Source organism: Arctopsyche grandis, chromosome 2 (assembly GCF_051622035.1).
Source record: "Arctopsyche grandis isolate Sample6627 chromosome 2, ASM5162203v2, whole genome shotgun sequence".
NCBI lineage: Eukaryota > Metazoa > Arthropoda > Insecta > Trichoptera > Hydropsychidae > Arctopsyche > Arctopsyche grandis.
The window spans coordinates 8,173,959-8,198,241 of record NC_135356.1 but is presented as its reverse complement, the minus strand read 5'-3'; the positions used below and the strand labels follow the sequence as shown (position 1 = coordinate 8,198,241).

The 24,283-nt window shown below is 34.6% G+C and overlaps 1 protein-coding gene across 5 annotated transcripts in view; it reads right to left on the bottom strand.

The window, feature by feature from the left end:
- The window catches only part of LOC143922871 (uncharacterized), a 28,608-nt gene extending 5,019 nt beyond the window's left edge, over window positions 1–23,589 (bottom strand). The window contains exons 1-9 of one of the 5 annotated variants that reach the window (XM_077446253.1): window positions 22,940–23,589; window positions 5,416–5,504; window positions 5,215–5,340; window positions 4,929–5,134; window positions 4,522–4,848; window positions 3,059–3,235; window positions 2,728–2,985; window positions 281–543; window positions 15–212 (exon numbers count right to left, since the gene is read on the bottom strand). In XM_077446253.1, coding sequence (XP_077302379.1) covers window positions 15–212; window positions 281–543; window positions 2,728–2,985; window positions 3,059–3,235; window positions 4,522–4,848; window positions 4,929–5,134 — 1,429 coding nt within the window. In that variant the 5' untranslated portion in view covers window positions 5,215–5,340; window positions 5,416–5,504; window positions 22,940–23,589. Of the gene's footprint in view, window positions 1–14; window positions 213–280; window positions 544–2,727; window positions 3,004–3,058; window positions 3,236–4,521; window positions 4,849–4,928; window positions 5,135–5,214; window positions 5,341–5,415; window positions 5,505–9,124; window positions 9,235–16,215; window positions 16,375–16,807; window positions 17,178–22,939 lie in introns of those variants that run through there. The other 4 variants (XM_077446251.1, XM_077446250.1, XM_077446252.1 and 1 more) reach the window with 4 other exon arrangements.
- Between the last annotated feature and the right edge of the window lie 694 nt (window positions 23,590–24,283).

Sequence of the window (24,283 nt, the reverse complement as noted above, 5' to 3'; positions counted from 1 at the left end):
TTTTTTCAACTCACCAACACTCGACTCGCATTTTCTTCTTTTGCTCTCAATAACAGACTTATTTTTTTCAGACTTGGGAATTTGTCTCTTGGGAGGACTTCGAATTGGATACTCAATAGCAATTTCCTCATCGGAGGAAGAGAAGCAATCAAAGAGATGTTCAGTCAATCTAATAAATGCCGTTTCTAAATTACCCACCATCCCCGTATATTCTAAAACATAAGCAAAACAATTTAGATCTCAATAGAAATTTTACAAATCATTTTACATTTTTACTAACCATTGTCCTGTCCATTATATAGACGACAGTTCTTTACAATCAAATTAAAATCAGACCGGAACATTGAAAATCTGGTATAATATCCGTGATCGAGGCGAACTTCCATACGGTGCAAATCCATGGGTCTACGTATGACACTGTAATAATTAGGTGCGAAATCCTCTTCAACGGCATCAATAAATGGCCACGCATCCTGGTGCGCTTTCAGTTGTTTCATAACTTTATACATATCAGTTTGCACATCTTCTTGCAATAACCCAAATCTGAAAAACAGTTCCATATATCAGTATTTGATTATTTTTGTATTACGTTACGTTGAATTATGATTTGTATTATATTTATATGACATGCAGCTTTGAAAAACTTATATTACGATGCAATGAAATACTTCCACAATATAAATAATTCTTTCGAATATTTATTTTTCAAGCAATACTCACCATTTCAAATAATACTTACAATTACATTATTATGATAATTGAATATATGTGTACAGAATACCAGTTAGTACTTAATTTATAATATTGGCAGAATGTGACAATCATAATTTTGTCTAGAAAGTTTACATAAAAATATTTCAATTTAAGTAACATGCAAAATATAGTATTTTCACATATATAATATAAAGTAGTTTGAGAAATCGTAATTGCTCTTTAGTCTGATTCACCACTTGCATTTAAGCCTTAAGACGAATGTATGAAACTTACCTGTTGTAAATGTCTTAATTTTAAATGAACCAACGTGCAACTCATACTTAATTAATATTCCATTATAAAACTCAATTCCTGACTTATTAATACTATTAAAACTTCATATTTATAAGATCACACAATGTTATTATTTATAAGCATGGTGGTTTGTAATAAAAAAAAAAAAAAAAATATATATATATATATACATATGTACTTCACTTGTCACCGAGAATGGATTAATAAATAAAATCAGAAAATATAGAAAAAAAAGGGCATTTATTAAAAGTACAAATACAATTGCTGTAATCTCAACAGGATTAGAAAATCACTATGGTTTTTGAAACCATTGAAAATTAGGCACAATAGAATCTCAATTTATCATTTTTGATGGGATCGAATGTGAAAAAAGACGCTTTTGGACGCAAAATATAAAATACCAAGCTATCGCTTATATTTATCGCAAACCAGTTCACTAAAATCTATCCTTAAGTATTATATTATTATTATAAAAAATAATTTGCTTAGTTTTATGTCATGTTACGTATCCTGTCAATTGGTATATCGTTTAAATTACGTAATAAAACTATCTATTAATTCAACCAAACTTTCAAATTAAGTAGATTGTTTTTGATGAGAATCAAATTCTTAGAAAAAATTATATTTGAAAACAGATTGAAATGTTTGTAAGTCATGTTTTATAATATTACACACCTATTTATGTGATATAATGCAAATTCTACCTTTTCTCTTACTATATATGTATAATATATGCCGAGGCAGTCATGGGCACACTTACGAGACTCGGGTATATGATATTACGATAATTGAGTATATGATCAGGACTAGTGAGAATTAATCACAACGATCATTATCCCATCATGTACTTTGAAAAGATAAATCAAAGTTCTATTGTGTTGCCTGAAACATCATAAACATTTAAAAGAAAATAATACTGGTTTCCCTAACTTTATATATCACACCTGTCTATTGAGACACTTAAAAAATGGAATCTTAAATTTAAGTCTAGGCCCTGGTACATACAACAGACGATGATTGAATGAATGAAGAACAAAAAAATATGTAAGCAAAAGATGTGCATTTATGAGCCGGTTATTATGACAGTGGCCGGCCTTATTATAATTTTTGCATATTTCATTATATGAGCAATGGGATTCGAACAATTTTACTGGAAATATTTATTCACATAGATTTAATCATTCGTGTCTAGTCAAATTCGACGATTTCGAGAAAATTGTTTTTTATCTATATTTTATATCGAAATAAAGAGAAACGCATTGTAAAAATTTCAACTGCTATGAGATTGTTTCATCCCAAAAAAAAAACTGTTTCTTTTTCAGAATCACTATAACACGATATAATAACGAAATAAATATTTCCATTTACAAACAGACACATTTATGTATTAGATCTGACATTGACAGTTGTCATACAAGCGAATGTTGAATTTCATTGAACAGCCAAATTTTCAGAGCCTCCTAGTCATTGAATTTCGGACAAATTTTAAAAATTGTTTCGCATTATTAAAATGTGTATAAAAGTAGAGAAATCTACATTATTGATTAATTGCATAACTTGGACCATTGTCATATTATGGGGCACATATTAATTTTAAGAGCATGCATTCAAAGAAAACAAATGCGATCATTGAAAAGATGATAGTGAGTGCGACACATCAAAAGATACTGAATGAACGTCGTATTATATAGCATTATATACATTTTTTTGGGCACTCACATTTGGGAGCTTTTAACTTTTTTCCTCGTACTGTGAGGTTGTTCTTTCTGATCCGGAATGAGAATTTGACCCGTAGCGCAAGCCAGAGAGTTGTTTGTTTGCCTGCCGGACGGCTTAGCCTTCATCATATCTTCGGCGGACTCCCGGACGTTGCTCACCCTGACGGGTCGTTTGTTTTTCTTCTTGAGTGTGATCTGCATGGTGGGCTCCTGCGACGGACTGCGAGAATTTTCCGATCTTGACGAACCCGATTGCGATCTGTAATCAACCGCGACACTATCAAAATTGTTGTTACGTGAGCGGCTCGAAAATGGAGACGGTCAATGATCACCTCTTTAACTCGCGCAGTCTAACCCTTTGTTCGCGGTTGGAATTCCCCAAATCCCGCTTTTGCTTATCATTAGACGAAGAATCGTCGCCATCTTTGACGGATTTAAGTTCCTCCTCCTCTTTCTGTTTCTTAGATTGGACACGGTTTGATGTGCGGCGGGGCATAGATTCCAAAAGCCTATAAAAATACTAAATATGCTAACAGGCCTCATGTGATAGATCAATTTACTATTACTCAAGACTTTTAAACACCACGCTATCTTTATTTTTATAAAATATTTTCAAAATTATTGTAATATAAAAATAAATAAAAGCATGATTTTTGCCGTAAGTTAAATTATAAAATTCTTATTTAAATTATCCGAGTCATAATAGTAGTACCCAAGGACGGGATAGCTGCCATATGTGTGGTTAATCAATTCCATAATTGTGATACATAGCTATATATAAAGTACAATATGTATTTGTCATTTTAAAAAGTATATAAAACCAGCCTTTTAAATACAGGGTACGTACATGTAATTATGTATAACATACTAGCAACCAGATGCAATCATAGTGACGTCTACGAAGAACCATCAGTGTGACGAGATCAGCGTTTTAAATACATTTATACATATTATAGATGACTTTATTCATACATTTAAATTTATTTCAAACATTGTATCACAAAATAAATATAACATACATTGAAACCATCAACATAACTATATAACAGTCACACACGAAAATAAAATTGAACGCTTTATTATAATATAAATAAAAATAAAAACATAGTTCAACATTACTTACAAACAGTCCACATAGTGGACAGCAAGCTGAAAATGCGCAATTTAATTACATTGTTTAGCATGAAAAATTCCGTCGAACCAGTACCTTTATCTTTTTTTTTTTTTTGAAAACAATACAACTCCTTGAAAATAATTGAATTGTTGCTGGAATATTTTTTCGGTTTGAAATTTTTTTTTCATTTATTGAAAAACAGGAATTCTCCATTGTATTATTACACAAATACACATAGCATATTTTATTAATAATGCGCAGCAATCATCGCTAGCGGGATGCCAAATGTAGACATAAATTTTATGTTGCACAATATAAAATAAATTCATATATATATATATATATATATATATATATATATATATATATATATATATATATATATATATATATATATATATATATATATATATATATATATATAATAAAATAATAATATATAATAAAATAATAATACATACAATAAAACTAAACTAAAATGTAATACAAGATAATGTATGATGGTGTATCGCAATTTATTCATAACCTATAAAAGAGTGAGAGAAAAAAAATCATATATATATTTGGACCGGCAATTAAAAATTTGTAGCTCGCAACAACAGCACAGAATATAACCGAAATCAACTGTCAAACCAAGTCAACCGTTACAAAAATAGATCAACTCTCTGATAAAATATTCACCTTTTTCGGCGCAATCTCTCCTTCTCTTGGAACAAACGCGGTATTTCTGGTAGGAAATTCTCAGACAGCGATGTATATAAATCTTGTTCGACTCGGCTCTTGGCAGACTTGAATTTTTCCGTTAAATGGTTCCAATCGGCCTCGGTGAAACAGATGACCTGCCAAATTCGGTCGGATTTTCCCTGGATCCTCAGAATGTCAGCGTGACGTCTAAACTCCCTCTCAAAATTATGTTTGCGTTTTTTGCCTTTGAATTTAAATGCAAAATCTTCCCTGTACAATCGAGTACCATAAAAATACCAATATGCTGACGCATTATCATCCCATCTGCGAAACAGACATTTTTACGTTAGCACACGACACCCCGTATACAACCGAGAATCGCCACATACTCGATAAATACAAACCCCAAAGGTTCGACTCTTAGACTTTCGGCTTCTAAATTTTTAAGTGAATCGTATACATCGACACCAGCCAGTCTAAAATCACACAGCGCTTGCAAGATCTGAACTTTCCTTCTCAACGGTAGAAACTGAAAATCTATATCGGCATTAAAAATGTTGCAATGTCCGGTTTCTTGACATTTGCGGCGAAACAAGCGCCGTAAGAACATCTGCAAAATGAAAATTCACATTAAATAGTCAAACTCGACGGTCAATTCTGGGTGTTGTGTACGTCGAATTTCGTATTCACCTGATAGTTGGAAGCGGAGATGTCGTCGTTGCCAAGACATCCTCGAAGCAGACGAACTAGAAGTTCAGTAAGAAGGGAACTTGCACATTCTTCTGTTCCGTCAGTCAACAATGCTTCCTCCAACTCCTATTATACAAAGACATACGACAAATGACAAAGGACGTCTACAATATTCTAAAACCAATGCGATGAAATACGTACCTCTATGTCAAAATCTAAAAGTTTAAATGCTGTTCGGAATAGGGAACAAAAATGGGCGATGCTGGGAACTTCCCACCATGATTGAATATCTTAAACAAAGATTAAAAATACAATTGAAACATTAAGCCTTTGTTTATACATATATTTACTGATCATGATTCACACACAATATTGTAAACAAATAAACTTTAGTAAAATATCGATTATTCGACAAATCCAGATGAGGACAAAGGAGAGGGGAGAATATCGCGTTTTCAAACTGTCCAGTGATGAAAATATACTTGTTGACTCTCATTATGTGACTTCTTTCATAAATTTACAGACATATTATTTCCTTAGATCGTAAAATTATATGATCGTAATAACTACGTAATTTTTATTTCCAGTTTTCATACTATTTTATTTCTTCTTTTTAACAATACAATGCATAATAGTTATACGTTTTTACTTGAATTATGTATAAATCAACTATCAATTCCTTTCCAGAATCACTTATCGAATTGTCAATGGTGAAAACGTTAGTAGAAAATAGAAGCCTAATGAAAACTTCGAAAATTGTGAAGAATTATCATTTTTATATTCAGCCATCATCCTCACCTCTCCCCCCCCCCGGAATCGTTATTGTATACATGCAAAAATGCCAAAGCCGGTATCTGATAATCATCACCAATGCATATCGCTTTGTTACAAATGCGGAGATCTACATGGATCTGAAAATGCAAACAGTAAGAGGTGATCCGGGAATGTACCAGGAAGCACCAGGGGAGATTGCACCATCGCCCTTATATAAAAGCTTTGCAATTGCTGGATACAACTCAACAGCTGAGGCGTTTAAACAGGAAAAAGCCTCACGAATTAGTAGTCTGAATGTAAGAAATTCAGAGTTGATTCCGTAGTGCCCATACATGACCATTAGAACGACGATATCAAAAGACTGATGAGAGAAGAGAAGCAAAAAATAATAATCGGAACCTGAAAAATTTTGCCCTTTTTTTTGAACCTGAAAAGTTTTGCTCCAGATATTTTTTATTATTATATAAACAAAGAAATTTTTTTTTTTATTTAGTTCTCTTTGACTAATTTAATTTATATTTTTTAAATAATAACAATCCTTCAATATATAAGACCCATTATAAATTAAAATGAATCGTAATTCCATCGGCGACAAACGGCGAACTCGGAGTTTTTATCGCTTTCTGTTAAATAAAACTTATTACCGATTATAAAAAAAATACTGGGAAATCTAAATCAAAAGCACGAAGCAAAGCGCTGAAGTCAACATTGTAACGCCAAACGAAGGGGAGCAATTTAAAATTGGCCGTATCAAAACTCCTACTTTCATCTCCCCAAAGATTCAGTTATACGTGTATGATGAGCACCAATACGAATCGAATCCTATTGACAACTTTCGAATTACAGTACGAAATCAAAAGCGTGTCGGCGAAAACAACCCACCAAATACATACGTACATATTATATGTATAACGATACAAATACGAAAATCTATCAGATGCGAAATGTATAATTATAACCACTAAGCAGATTTCGGCGCAATTGAAATCGATCGTGAAAGCATGTGAGCCAACACATTTTCTGAGTACCATCTTATTCCCTTGGTTACCACAGTTAAATCATGCTATTTCCCTTGCCATTCGCTCTATTACAAAAATAGCTCCCAGGCACATCAAAAACGGCAATCAATAAAATGGGAAATTTAGAAGCGAATTTTATACGCAAAAACGAAAAAAATCTTCATTATGACACTTTTCAATCGAAATAAACTCCACCGACAATATTCCAAGATACGTGCTTTCAAAGCAAGCTTTGCCTCGTGCCGTCCCCAGCATTTACATAAATATTGAACCATAACGATGTTGAACAAATAAAACGAGCCAACGTGGAAACAAAGAGGATTATTTTCCCGGACAAAAAATAAATAAAAAAAAAAACACATCAATCTGTCTATCTTTTCCATTTCCCATTACACGATGCATTAAGCCACGATTTGATGCAAACCTCACGACACACAGACAAACGTACAGTATATTTGTACACGTAGAAGGGCCGTGTCTAGATGGGGGGGGGGCATAGTAGGTCAGGGCTGAGTGCAAACTAGGTACGGAGTCCTAAGGGAAGCTGTAGAACCATTAAAAGGGCACGAAATACACTTCCCCCACTATTCGAATCCGATTTTAATAACTTAAAAATGTCGAACTAATTCGAAAAATGTCGAATATCTGATTTTCGAAAGTCTCCATGGTAATAATATATGTATGGGCATACAAAGTGGGCTCACGTAAATCATACATATATGTAGAAGATACTTGGAAGCGGTGCATCTTAAATCTGCATCTGGGTTGCCACCGTTCCAAAAACGTCATCCCTTTGTGCTGTAACTCGACACATGTTCACACACGTTATCAAATCGATTACGATATTAACATTCAAATTAAATGGAATATGTTCCCGGGTGGCATAGACACTAATCCCATTATCCAGTAGTTGAAATGCGTTTGTGGTTTGCTGCGAAATATTCAAAATGTTCAGCACCATATATGGTAATTCATATTCCAGGAAAGAGCAGATACGCAATACTAAATCAATACACAATTTGCCAGGTCCGAAATCAATAAAATATGGGCACAATCCGATGTATTTTCCAAGAATGTCAGGGTTCGTAGCATTTCCAACGCCGATAACATAATACTATGCAATTTTCAGATTTATACGATTTCTAATCGATCACTCGCATCAGAATATATGCAACTGGATTTTTCTTTTGTCGGGTCTTACGTTACCTCATTTGAATTATTTACATTGATAAATAATTCAAAAGATTGCATAAAACGATTACACCGGTTCTATAAGTACAAGCTGGTTGTATATATGTATACACAAATGATTGAACAATGTACGCCTTAAAAGACTCTAACCCTTTGAATGCTGACCAACGCTGATCGGTAGGGTGTGTTTGGATTAGCTTCAATTTTTTTATACCTGCTTTCTATTGGATTTCTAAATAATTCTAGTTGGACATGTTGGCGAAATCTTCAGCGAGGGGGCTTACAACACAAAAGACATCGGCACTATACTTTTAATAATCCGACACGCTTAACCTTCGTTTTCCGCGCAGACTCTCTCACCTTAGGGAGAATTCCCGTTCACCGAGAGGCGACAAGGAAATAATATTATTGAAGCGAATGGATTGAAACGGAAGTGTATAAAAATAGAAAAAGTATTGATTTAGAAATACTTCCAACAGCACAAGAAATAAAAGACACACGAGAAATGTGTTTCCTTTACGAAATAAAACATCTCAACCGTTCACATTCGAATATAGGAATGTCAATCGATGCGATTCTTCAATCTACCATCGAAAATCTTCATTGACGAATTCATTCATCTGTCCGTGCGGCCAGCTTAGAAAAGCTAATTTAAAATCAACTATAAATCCAGGAAGATCGGCTCAAGAAGAGTTCGGCTGTGTTAAATGAGTACTTGTGTATGTAATATGAAACGAGTCAACACACACCGTTTGGAAAATATATGAAGTTTACCGGGCGCTGGAAATCAATCTGGTGAAGAAAGTCACATAAGCTACGGCAGAGCTTACATGTATGTATGTACGTATATAGATACACAATGAAATAAGCAAAACTTTAAGGTGCGTTCAAATATCAGTTTCAATATTCATTACTACAATACATACAATAGTTTTCCAACAGATCCAGTAACTTTGCAAATTTAAACCACAAATGCTAGTAAACAGTGCGATTCGAAGTTGCACATTTGTAACACGATAACGAAACATCTTCAACTGGCATAAAAAAAAATAAAATTCAACATTGACATGGGTCATACATAAAACACATTAAAATAAAAAAAAAATAAGATAGGAGTGTACTTATAACCAGATATACGCAGTCAGTCACTGAAATCGACAGCCGACTCTTATTTCGATCGCATATTAAAACTTTACATCCGCTCAATATGGAGTGTGTGTGTGTGTGTGTTTGCATATTGTGTAAATAGCGAATGTGCATGTTTTCAGGGTTCTATGCATATACAGAACATGTCCAATCTGAACAGGAAAACACAAAACTATGACAATTTAGAGCAAGTTAAAAATAAAACATATACATATATGTCATATACCCGAACAAGGATAGCTACAACGAAGTCCTAAATTACATATTTCTTTGCAACCTACATCGAAAGAGTCACATCTCCTTTCAATTAGAATATGGAATAATTTTGGGGCAGCTGCTGAGAGATGTCCTAAGACTACAAATTGTTGTGAGGCCTTTTTACACTGTTTCGTTTTAGTCACCCAAGCATTTGGAAGCTATTAGATGGATTGAGACGAAATATAGCTTGCCAGCGATTATTATTAGCATGTATAGCCTATACAGGTCACCCTGAAGTAAAAAAAAATAACGTCGCAAAATAGCAACGTTTTAAAGCAATGGGGAAAATGTAGGAAATATTGTGAGACAAATAGGCGAAGTGAAACGTAAAAAAAAAAAAGAAGTATAAGACTATTAGTAATCAAGCGGCAACAGTTGTGCAAGAATATCAAAATCAAGAATATGCAGTGATTATATGTATAATTATTTAAAATAACTTTGTAGGATTAGGAAACATACAAAGACGCATTTTCGGAAAAAAACTTAAAAGTGGAAACGGTTCATTCTCTATCATGTTTATATAATATATATTTATTTTATATTTCATCAACCCTTTCAATGCTGAACAACGCTGAATGGGGTTTTGACGACAAGTCCACGGGCCTGAAGAACGCCGATGTGCGTTGCACATTGTGCATGCATAAAATAAACAAGAATACTACCCGCTAAGCCTTTTCAAGAAGCATTGAAAAAAATCGTGTGATCTGTGCAATTCCTTTGTCTACGTTTATAAAGACTCATTTACACCGGAATGTTTGAATTTATCCATAGCAGAATTATCCGATGGAAATCCCTAACTGCAGAGTATTTTACACTGTGGCTTGGTCTCTTGTCGCACATGGGAACGATCAGATTGAACCGAATAGGTGATTATTGGAGGAAGCATCACTTATTTAAGGGGGTATTCTAGTCTAGAAATTTGAAAAAAATCGATTTTTTTTGTTTCATATTTTCAAATTTTAAACCTTTAAGAATATGTGCTTAAGAGGATTTTTCAAAATTCAAATTATTTTCGGATATAGCTGTTTTAGTGACGTGGCATCCAACCGGCGCGTAACGTTACCCGAAACTTGAAACGCGTTTTTCTCGAAACTACTTTTTCCAACGAGTTTGACATGATATCTCAAGTTCTAATGTACCAATTAACTTAAAATTTGGTGTGGTTCTTTTTTATATATGCCTCTTTTCAAAAATTCAAAACTTCGAAAAAAAAAGGCCAAAAAATGACTTTTTTTTTCAGTCTCGCGAAAAAAAATTTTTTTTCCGTGGTATGGACCATAGGGACACTCTTATTAATTAAGAATCTTTTTTTTTTTTCGGATGACTAGAAGGGTTGAAGATGGAGGCACCCTTTTTTTTACCTCCCCCACTTTACCAGCCTGTAATTTTTTCAATTTTTTTTTAGTTTTTGTTTTATTGAATTTTAAAAAACGCCCAAAATTTGTCTCTAGACTAGAATACCCCCTTAATGTACCAGTTTTTTCCCAATACATGTCACGCGATCGATTTTATTCATTTTGAGAGCATTACATTTCAACAACAATGAAGAAGACGGAACTAGTTTGTGAAAAATGCATTCATTAATAGACTTCTTTTGTTTATTTTATATTGTAAGATATATTAGAGTCTAAACACGTCTTAAGGCGGTATTCTAGTCTAGAGCAGCGGTTTCCAAACTGGGAGGCGCGGACTATTGCCAGGGGAGGCGCCAAAACTTTTTAATAAAAAAATAATTTTCATACCATAATATCTAAAAATAAATAAAACTTCATATCGTAGCTTTACCCTTTGACTGCTACAACAACGATAAATCGTTGTTTTGAAATTGGCGAAGATTGCTATGACGATCGTTGTTGTCGTCATTAATTGTCGTATTTCAATACTTTCTTTGAGCCGCCAGTGCATCAGTGGCACGACACATTTTTTTTATATACGTATTTATATTTATTTTTCAATCAAACTTTATAAATATTTATCAATTTTTTAAATAAAAGCTCTTCAATTTCGGGTTCATCATCAAAGTAAATTTCGGGTTCGTTGTCAAAGTCATATAAGGAGTTATTACTTGGGAATTGATTATTGTCGATAAATTCATTTTCAGAATCAGTAGAGCTGCTGATTTGTCGAGTTCCTCGGCGAGGAGCTATTATTTCGCTTTCGTCACTTTCACTGTCCAATATCATTTTGCAGAGTTAAAATAAATGGCAAAAAACAATAGAAATCCGCTTTCAATTATATAGGTCACGAGATGTCACGAATTCGTGCAATCAATCAAATGCAACTGAAATGCATACAAAATGTTTATGATACATGTTGAAAAATTATTTGATTATTAGAAACTTCGCATTCTTGTGTGTCTCGCTCACACGTAAACAATTAAAACCAAGAAAGAAAGAGAGAAAGACCGCTACCTGTTTCGAATGTATCGCATGTTGTAAGGATACATCGATGTCTAAAAATAGATTATTGAAAAAAATAAAGCGTCGGAAAACAATCGTCAAAACTTATTTAGTGTATATATGTAGGTATCTCTTTCGCACGCACGCATGTAAAAGCAAGACAGAAAGAGAGAGCACGAGTCCAAGACTGCTTCTTAAAAAAAAAATTACGCGCGTTCGGCGAAGTATGTAAAAAAAAACGCACGCAAAAACGACAAAAGTAAATGTTTTATTTTTAACCTGTCTATTCCTGTTCAATTAGATCCGGTCGCAGTTTTCATAATTCTGCGGCGAGAATGAATGATCAACACTGAATGAGAGATGGAGCTCGGAATTAAAAAATTAGGCTATTCATCGCATTTTATTCGTTTAGGAAAATTTTAAATAGGTTTTTGAGCTGTTTTTCCTATTATCCTGTACATTAACATTAGAATAATATAATACAATGATTACTAACCAAATAAAATAAAATTGTAAAATAGAAAATGATCAGTAGATCAGTAGCTATTAAAATAGATATAAGATGTATTGTCAACATAATTTCGTAATAATAAAAAAAAAATCGTTTAGGAAAAATCATTGTTACTTATCGTTTAGAATGCCAGAGTTTATCACAGAATCGCGGTAAATAACCCCACCCCCACCCCCCTCCCAAATCGATATTTCAGTTTGTTTAGATATTTTTAAAAATGCAGTATTGTTTTGTAAAGTCATTCAATAAAAAAAAAACAAAAGAAATTGATAAAAATAACAATCTTCACATGTTATAAAATAAAAAAGCCAATGTTGAATTTTTCGCAATAACAAAGTCATTCAATAAAAAACAAAAGAAATTGATAACAAATAAAAATCTTCACATGTAATGTAGGAAAAGGCGATGCTGAATGTTTCGCCACAACAGCAGAACACTATTGCTACTTTATAAATAGATAAAGTAAAAATCGATATTCCCCAGGGTATCTGCGACGCCTATTAAAAATTCGTAGGAATAAGGGTGGATAAATATTAAAAAAAAGTTTATACACATGAATACTACATACATACATACATAGGCAAAGTGAAAAGTAAATTATTAATGAACAAAGACAAAATTTTCGTGTATGCACATATGTATGTCTAACCTTAAAAATGGCTTCGATGGTATCATATATATAAACATCCCACATTGGAGATGATCGGGGTCACCGAGAGGGGGTTGGGGGGAGGAAGCTGGGGGCTGGGGGGAGGAAGCTGGAGGTTGGGGGGAGGAAGCTGGGGTTAAAGTTCCAGAGCCTCGACTACTTGAGAAGCTTTTTTGAAAAAAAGTTCGATTGATCGATATTTTATATTATTCTATATATGTATATAAAAATACACATATTTCTTTAATGCAAAATGTTCATCATTTTTCGATACGCGCATTCTTTGTGTCTGTGTGAAATCTTACCTCGTATTATTCGATTATTAAAAAAAAAAATTGCATTTAACGTATAGGTAGGTATTTTTCTAAATGCTCTGATAGATTTTTCGCCTATTAACCCTTCGAGTGCTGACGTCTTTTCTGTTCAGAAGCCGCCACCCTGAAAGTTTCGCCAAACATTTCCAACTAGGATTGTTCAGAAATCCAATAGAAAGTAGGTATAAAAAAAAATTGCAGCTAATCCAAACGAACCCTAGATCACTACCGCCGAGGATTTCGAGTTTTGTAAAGGTGTGTTTAGACTGTCTAATATATCTTGTAACATTATAAAATAAACGAAAGAGGTCTATTAATGAATGTATTTTTCCAAAACTAGTTCCATCTTCTTCATTGTTGTTAAAATGTAATGCTCACAATCGAAATGCCAAGCCACAATCTAAAATACTCAGCAGTTAGGGATTTCCATTGGGAAATTCTGCTATGGTTATAAATTCAGAAATTCCGGTGTTAAGCAGTCTTTATAAACACTGACATGGATTACACGACCCATGTTTGATGCATTTTTTTTCAGTGCTACCGCTAGGAAAGGCTTAGCGGGTAGTATTCTTGTTGACTTTGTACATGTTCAAAGCACAACGCCTATCTGCGTTTTTAAGGCTTACGCGTAAACGCTGATTAGCGCTGGTCAGCATTCAAAGGGTTTAAAATATATCTATAATATTTTTTTGTTTGGTCATAGGGTATGGAATTATTTTTCCAGGGCCCGGGATTCCTCTCGGCTGCCCAGGACATGAATGCACTTTATGCTGAGATTCGAATGCCAAATACAGATAAAATGGATAATTTTTAAATAAATCATGAAACGTAGAAGGCAGAGGAAAATCCAGTGTTATTGCGTTTCATCTTGTGGAATCCAGATTTTTTGCTGGAGTCCATATTCAATCAATTTGCTCTCAAAAGCAGTTTCGATCTTGTCTCGATCAATATTACAATGAAACGTCTGATCGAATTATTTCTCCACTGAGTAACTATTACGTATTCCAGAAATGTATTATAAAACTCGCAATGGGGCGACGAATCAAAAGAAATGTGGAAATGAAAAATAAGGTATTTTTTTATCAAAGTGAAAATGTGTACATGTAATAAGAGTAAAACATGAAACGAATTCGTGTAATTACGTTTTTAAATCACACAGCATTTTAAATAATACAAAAGTTCGTTTGAGGGAACTCTTATAAGTTTATTTTGCCCAACTTTTTAATTGGTTTACAGCAGAGTGAATAAAAATCGTTGAACTTTGAAATTAAATGTAATTTTCTTATATCCGTTGTTAAAACGTGAGGTTTTGACACCGGTTAGAAAAAAATCTGGCAATAGGATCACGAAAGGTCACAATCTTTCGATTATTGTCGATTAAAACAGAGGGGGAAAATCATTAAAATTAAAACTTCGCCATTTTGCGCGATTCGGTCAACGATGCAAATTTCAATCAATTTAAAAACAATAACCGCAAAAAACACGTTTTAGATTCCGAAATTTTCTGAAAACAGTGACTTTTTTTTTATGCCTTTGTTTAAAAAATAGAACCAAAAGCATTTAACGTAAAAGGAATTTATACAATGAAAAAAACTACAATTACTGGGAAAACGTGGACCTCTTCACAATTTCTACGAATTATAGCATATCCTTTCAATGAGATCTTTATATATCCATCGAAAATGATGTTGAAATTTAATAAAAACGAACAATTTTTCCAAACATATGGTCCAAATGGTTTCGAAGTACGTGTTATTACAGAATAGTCATACATACATACAATTGAAAATATTTAGTTTAGAGTTAACTGTTTTCAATTCTGTCGAGTGCTAAGATGAAGCCTGTAAGCTGTTCGTTTGGTCTTTGTCTACCTGTTGTAATTTTATTTCCACGAATTTTTAAGTACAAAAGACTTATTATTGAAAATAATTAACATAAGTAAGAAATCTAGGGTAGAGACACCGAAGAAAATGTGAAAAAGCTTTTCGATTCACCGTGTCTATTATATATATATATATATATTGCGAAAAACATTTGTATAAATGGAAAAAAAGTGATAAGGATTAACCTTAAGAAGTATGAAAGATAAATTCGAGATTTAATTTACATTATTTTATTCATTATGTTTATACAAAGACAAAGGTTTTGTATATTTTTCGTTTTTTTTTTTTTTTAACCCGGCAACAAATATACTAACATTACAATATGTTAATCCTTTGTCGAAGTAGAAATCGCAAAATTGGCATATGGAATGAAAATTTGTGTATGCATATGCATAGAAATGATCAAAGTAGGATTTTTTTTTTTTTAACCCGGCAACAAATATATTAACATTACAATATGTTTATCCTTTGTCGAAGTAGAAATCGCAAAATTGGCATAAGGAATGAAAATGTGTGTATGCATATGCATAGAAATGATCAAAGTAGGATTTTTTTTTTTTTTTTTCCCCACTTATTGTAGAAACAAACACATACAGGTTTAAAAAAACACACAATAAACAGCAATGAAATGGCGAGGATAATTGATGAAAAAAAGGTCACATCGCGTCAACAGATAAAAAAAAATATTTTGCAATAATGGCCGAAATGCACATTTTTCAAAGTGTAGGATGTTTTAAATAGAACAGTCAAATCGCGAAATAGTATGCAAAAAGCTACTGATTCTGCAACGCGCGTCAAATATCGAACAGGCAACGCGCAGGGCAGGGTTGATATATAGAAGTGAAAATGTCTCATACCGTATATCAACATGGCAGCATCCCGTGTGCTGAGATGTTATCTCGACAAGGAGCCACTGACAAGTGACATGCGCTTGTAAACGCAGAGGGCTTATTACGTTCAACCACGCACCAGTGCACCTTTATCGATTTGTTGATTGCGCTTTATGAACTATAAAACTATATATATATATATTAGTGTTCTGACATATGCAAATGAACCGGAGTGGGGGTGGGGGGGCGGGGGGTGTGCGCGGGGAAACTGGACCGGAGGGGTGAGGGGTGGTGGTAGCATCAGGTCGATTCGCCCGGAACCTTTAAAGGAGCGATCTAGGGATGAGGGATCGGATCGGGATGAGGATTTTGACAGTCGGAAGCGGAAGTGAGAGTTCCTCGAGTTGACAGTACGCACTTTTTTGACGTCTGCGATAATCGCAATGCGGCTGATGCCACCCGATGGGTTATTGTTCCGGTTTATAGATGGGACACGGGGCGCGAGTGCGCCGAGGCGGGGGTTGGGGGGGCGACGAGGGCGCGGTTGGGGGGCGCGCGCTCCGGTCTGTGGTGGGGCGGGGCGCGCGCGCGGATTTGGCGCCAAGCCGGTGACACTTACCCAAGATGCCAATGAAGGATGGACACATAACCTAAAGGTGGTCGGTATCGGGGCGTGTGGAATGGTGGCGCGGGGGGCGCAGCCGTCGGTGCGGCGAGGGATGGGCCGGGCGGCCACTGGTGGTCGACAAAACGCTGGAACAAACGATCACTGCGCACCCCTAGCTGCCATCTTGGGCCACTGTGTTTATTTCCCAGTGCACGATGTTGCCATTACGAAATACTTCTTCGAAAGCATACAAGTTTCTTATTTACATACCTAAAGATTGTTGGTTGGTTAGTCGTTGCGGCACAAACCGCTCGCCCGACAGTCACTAAAATCTCTGTAGCACAACCACTCTGATGCACTGCCAGGTGAAGAGTGCATCATACTGTAGAAAATTCCCCGGGTTGAGTGCAATCAATAAAATTTTGAGCCAATTCGCAGAATTCGAACTAGCACGTATCCCCGGGAAAAATGCATTTCCTTTGTACGTATGGCGGGAGCGAAAGTAGGCTACGCTTACAATATAAATATTTACGCCCGATGCACACGATATGTAGGAATTTAGTCTCCGGACTCGGGTTTAAAAAATGACTACCATCTACAATACAAATGTTAAACTTCTTACGCCTTTTATTTATTTTGTTACTATTATATAATTATGATGAAAATTTACTAGGAAAATCGATTAACACATTGTCATTTGTTTTTTCGTATAAAAATTCATTTTAAATATTTTCATTTTTAAATAAAACATAGAAATGTTTATTATAACTAGAGGTAGGATATTCACAGTGCTATCAATTGTTCGGCAAACCATTAACAATGCATTTACAACCTTTGAACAATACACGGCCCCCTCAGACTCCGGTGACTAATTATAACTAGTCACCGGAGCCTGAGGGGGCCGTGTATTGTTCAAAGGTTGTAAATGCATTGTTAAAAGTTTGCCGAACAATGGATAGCACTGTGACTATCCTACCTCTAATTATAACATTTCTCTGAGTAGAAAGGTTTATTCAACAGATTGAATAAAATCTTAAGTGTTTTGCATTTGTTAATTCGCATCAATAATCTCAACATTGTTGTAAGAAGGGCTGCGAAGTGCAGTTTGACTGTCATCATTAGACACCGGACCCAGAGGGTGCCGCGTATTGTTCAAATGTTGTAAATGCATTGTTTTTTTACAAAGGATTTACAACGATGGAACAATGGATAGCACTGTGACTATCCTACCTCTAAAAATAGCACAACCTTAGGGCGGTTTCAGACTAGCGTTTTATACGCGCGTATAATCTCGTTTTTTGAAGTACTTTTAGACGCGCGTATAGGCGCGTCGTTTTCCATGCGCGTAACTCGTACGAGCGTAGACGCGCTTATAAGCTCGTATTATCCATATTGATACTAAATCACCACTACCGGTTGGAGCGAACACACTGGAATAAGCCCGTGTACGCGAGTCCGGTTTTTTGAAGCGCGAAATGTAGCGCGCGTGTAAGCGCGTATGCCGAAACGACGATATACGCGCAGAAAAATACGCTAGTCTGAAACCGCCTTAAAAAGCAACCACAGGTTGCAATATGGGAATTGGATATTGAAAATTTTTTTGATCTTTCAACTTACGATCTTTCGATTTTCGATCTTTGCGTTTTCGGGCGTGAGGGAGACCGCGTCCACACACACGATATCTCCTAATGATATTTCCATATCCAGTTGCATTATTGCAACCTATGGTTGCTATTTAGGAACTGGATATGGAAAACATTGCAAATATCGTTGGTAGATATCATTGGTAGCGTTAACACTAGCGGTATCTACCGCGGTATTTGATAGATCTATCAAATACCGCGTGTTCGAACGCTATTACTCATGCGTACGATCTGCGAAGTATGGAACGCTGTATGCTCGGCATAACGAGGAAAGACAGGAAGCGGAACACGTGGGTGAAGAGAATGACATATGTAGTAGATAGATATAATATGTATATACAAATACATACATATATGTAGTAGTCGACATATGTAGTAGATTAGAGTAAATAGATTGAAACGGCAATGGGTGAACCACGTGACTAGAAGAATGGACAAAAGGTGGACAAAATAAGTGCTCGAATGGTACCCGAGAGGCTGCGCCCCATAAGGCTGCGCCCCATGCGGCTACGCCCCCTTCGGGGCCCCATGGGGATTTATATTTTGACAATATTCGAGAAAAAAATTGATTTCATTCACCGCGGGCGCCGGGAATTGAACCTCGGACCCTCCGATCCAAAAGCAATGTCCTCACGAGCCCGCGGTGCACGCCATATCCTCGCCCAGAATACGTGTTGTAAATACACATCATATGTATATGCACGTAATTTGTTATGTGTAATAATAATATTCAACGTTACGAGGTCGGAATCGGAAAAGTATTACATTTTGTTAACGTTAACTTTAAGAATTGAAAATTATTACAAATAAAGAATTGAAAACTATCTATGAGAGTCTACGAAAATAACGGTTCCGGTTCCGGATTTTTTTTTTAGTTTTATACGGGTATATAATAATTTTATACCCATGCGATGATATTTCATCGGGCTATTCACTAGTACAATAATAAGAGAGAATTCTCAGCAAATATGTAGGTTGAAAAGTGGCACTGACGTTCATAAGATGGAAAAAGACGGCAGTCTTCTAGCCCTATTGGCATAGATCAATTACACAATGAGGATGAATTCAAAATATGTAAATTAATGTATGTACATACATATAGTATAATATAGAACAAATAGATAATAAGTTTTTAAAATAGTTATTTCAAAAAAATTACGGAACAAATTAAATAAAAATCAGTGAAAAGGGCGCGCTTTGTGGCGCCCCTCAGATCTCGGCGCCCTCCCCCCCCCCCGCATTGCCGGGTCTGCGGACGCGGTAGCTACGCTACTGTACATTTAATATGTCAAACTCTTTATTGTTATGTAAAGAATTTTGTTCAACAATAGTTGAAAACAACATGGAGTACTATTTCCTAGAACATATGTAAATGGATCGAAATTAATGTCATCGTTGAGATATTACGGCCATTAAAAGAATCCACGATGAAATTGCAAAGCGAGCAAATGAAGTTGAGTGATTTTTACGAAATTTGGATTCAATCATAATTGAAACTACAAAACTTAAAAAAATACTTCTAGAATAAAAATCTACTAGATTATTTCTAAACTGTTGTCGCACTTTTGTTCCTAAAAGTAGGGCCCGATGAAAATTTGGTAAGCCTAAAGAAAGTCAAATGAGTTTAGTGAAATAAAAAAAAATGTATTTCTGTAAAATAGCTGTATCAAAATCCGCTCTCTAATACCGCATGCACCGGCGGCAAGCTGCGTACGCCAGGAAATATTCCCCTTTGACATTTTAACTATGTATGTACATACCTGTATGATCGCAATAAGTTAAAGCAAATGAATAAATACCTCTCAACAGCGAAAAGCCGTATAAAGAGAGGTATTTATTAATTTATTTTATTTATTGAAAATCGTGTCGTGTTGATGATTTGAGTCGTGTTTTATCCGATCAATAATGGGAAGATTGTAATCACTAGAGGTAGGATAGTCACAGTGCTATCCATTGTTCGGCAAACTTTTAACAATGCATTTACAACCTTTGAACAATACACGGCCCCCTCAGGCTCCGGTGACTAGTAATCACCGAGTAAAATAAATCGATCCTCAGGATAATTGGTTATTAGATCAGACACTTTGTTTAAATGGGTAACTAATAGAGTTTGGTGATAATTATCAGGAGGAATGTAAACAGTACAGATATTGAGTATAAAAAAAATTGTGATAATGGTAATCCAAAGGTCTTCTGTGGAAGTTATCCAACTATTTTGTATGAGGTAGATAATTTTTAACCGCTGTGATGACACCACCACCAAGTATTTGGTTATGAAGAGAATAATCTCTGTCGTGCCGAAACACCTGATATCTGGCATCGAAAAATTCACTATTATGGAATGAGTCGTTAAGCCAAGTTTCTGAGAGACAGATAATATCATAATTATTTAATAGTACATTTTGAAGAAAAGAGTCAGATTTAGTTCGGAGACCTAAAGACGATTAGAAGACATTAAGTTGTTCAGTAATTATTTATAAATTTAATAATATTAACAATATATGTAACTATTTTTTGAAATGTAAAACGTAAATAGAAATTGGCAGTAGATAGAGCACGTAGTGATAGACGTGTAGGTATCCATACGCATTAACATAAACAGATATGTGCATATAAACATACACATACCTGCATCCATAGATAAAGATATGGAATTATTGAGCAAACCATCATCGGTGATACCAATTGAGCTAAAATTAAAATTAATAAAGCGAATTATAGAACTATTTGGCATGTATTCATAATATAGTAATAAACAATAATAACACCGAGCAACAAAAAAAAACTAGTTCGAATTTTCGCATGATCACAAAACTTCATCTATTGTTACTACGTACATAGATAAAGTAATACCAGAGCGGAGACTAACCAATCTTTACTAAGTTTGGCTTTTGCGGTCTTTAATTCAAAATCTAGTATTACTGTGCTCAAAGTGAGTATTGGAATCAATAGTCAGATGTTTTTTCTATTGATTGTGATTTTTATTGTTTTAAAATACTTATAATTAATTTTCTAGCGAATTTTATAAGTCAAAAATATATATTTTTTTACGGACTTTTTATCTGTGCTATTTTGGATTTGTTTGGTCAGTTTTTTATTTCACCACGTTCATAAGGATTGATTTTCTATCTTCGTATTTTTTATTTTTATCTTAACGTAATAGCTCGAGCGGAAATTGCTAAGAAAAATTTTCAGTTTCCGGGAGCGTAGACTGAAGCCTTTGAGCAAGCGAGATGGCAAGTCAGCCACTTAAGTGGCGGACTCTTGCTGCTTCTAAAATAAAAAAACTGACAGCAATACTAGATTTTGAATTAAAGACTCAAATCTCGTAAAGGAGACCCAAACAACAAAAATCATTATCATATTCGAGTTCAGTGGGTTAAACTTAGTAAAGATTGGTAAGTCTCTGCTCTGGAAACTCAAAAACGTGATTTTTTGTTGCTCAGTGTAATCAATAATATGTATATGTACATAGATAACAATTGATGATATAATTGTAATAATAAAGTGTTTTTAAAATAATAAAAATAAAAATGAAAATAAAGATAAAAATTAAGAAACAAAATTTAATAATGAAAATAAAAAATCGTAATATGTATATAGGTCAAATTGATAAAGTACGTGAAGATAGATGTATAAACATAAGTGCTTCCAATCATCGCAATTGCGATGCTAGAAATTTCCATTCCCGGGAAATCAAATGTATAACAAAAAAAATATTCAATTGCATATTTTTTTTATTTCAAATCCGTTAAATTGCATTTTGCAAACTCTCTCAATGTTTCACGCAATAAATATTCCTCATATAGGTGTTCTTGTTTCCATTTCTAGATATCAAAGATTAAATAAAAAACGTCCTTTAATGTAATCAAATAAAGTAAAAAACATCACTTTGATTCATTGATTCGTTTTTACAAATAGTTTGTACCGTCTAGTAATTATTCATCGAAACAATCCACTTAATATAAAAACTGCAATTACATTGATTTTATGTAAAAAAATTCGGATGTGACCAACCCACGACTTATCTATGTAATCACATATATCGGCTATGAGCATTTTCGATACAAATTGAACACAAATGTTGGAAAACTTACACAAGATAAAAGTTCTACTTCCGGTTTACGAATTATGACCAAAACATTATCAACTCTACATAAAGAATACACATAGAAATATTCACCTTAATATGTTCAGAGGTGTGGAAAGAATCGTGGTCACAACATTTTTTACCTTTCTAAGAGAAAAAAACACAGACTCTAGTTATGAAATTTATTTGGCTATTTTCAATCGGGTAAGTAAGTTTGTCACCAATAGATTTAAGTAATTCAATAAGGTTCTCACTTTTTTTTTTGATTAACACCTTTATTTCAACATTATTTATTCTTAAAAATTGTTAATCATTGTTATTATCTATGCGGAATTTATCAATGTCAACTCTTAAATTATTAACGGAAGCATTAGTTGAGCGAGGTTGACCGTTGACATTTTCGATACTAACCGTTTTATCTTCTCTTCGATGTCACTTATCCTGGAATCGTTAAATCCAACGGAACTTTTCGGATGCCGTGGACGAGAAAGCTAGTAATTGTGATTTAATTGATTTAAGTTCACCCAGAATTTTTGTATATGAGTGGTCTCGTTCAGAGTTAACAAAGCGCGCCAATTTGCATTGTGCGCACCTCCAAGCTTCTCGTCGTTCTGTGATTAATTGTTTGAAATTAGAATCCGAAATTTTCGCGCACTTTAAGTCAAATAAATGCCTTTTCAATCAACACTTTTGAGATTGAGAAAAAAGAGACATTTTTGCACATAGAACATTTTATTACACAATTACACGTTATTATTACGAGTTATTGTTGTTACAAATTGTCACTTATTATAATTTCAATTTGAATTTTATTAATATTTATATATGGAACACGTCCGATATGAACGCGTGTCCAACTCCAACAAGAGATGCCCGACACGATAGTTACATATACAGGTGTAGGTGTATATGTAACTATCTTATGCTAGTAGTATAGTACTGTGCGCGTTGATTTGAACCGGTGGCTTAGAAAAGGAATTGAAACACGAATAAAAATAAAGTTATATGTAATATATAAGTATAATGAAAGATAATTTATAGGCGCCCGCGCACGTAATACTAATCTTAATAAAAATTATCACATTATATACAAAGCCGGTTTTAGGGGGGGGGGCTGGGTCGGGCGGTGCCCGAGAGCGCCAAATAAGTTAGGGCGCTGTTCGATGCGCTAAAAGCGCTTTAAAATTAAAATTAAAGCGCTTTTAGCGCATCGAACATTTGTACTCGGCAAATTCAATTCAAACAATCTACTGGAAAAAAGCCAATCTTCAAATTAAGCTCACCACGAATTCAAAATCTGATATTATTAGCAATGAACTTATCAATTTAAAAGCCTTTCACTCCTTGTATTAAATTTTATAAAACAGCGCAATTTACAAGAATTATATCCAAAAATTTGGGTTTCTATGCTTTTGCTGACACTGCCTGAAACTGTATGTAGCAAGGTCCTAAGGCCGGGAAAAAGGAGGATGGTAATCCAGTTTTTATAATTTTTTTCATAGGGTGTTTAGAAAAAATTGCCCGAGGGCGCCATTGGGTGTAAGGCCGGCACTGATTATATATGTAGGTACAGTTCCGAAATGGCTGGTTTCGGAAGGAAATTGATACACGAATTAGAAATTACGAATTACGAAGTGATACGTCTTGTGCATCGCCGACGCCTCGACGCCTTCACCACCAGCGCCCCCGACGCCTCCGGCACCTCCGTCGCCCCGAGGACTTCGCCCCCGCGCTCCCGACGCCCCTGTCGCAAAT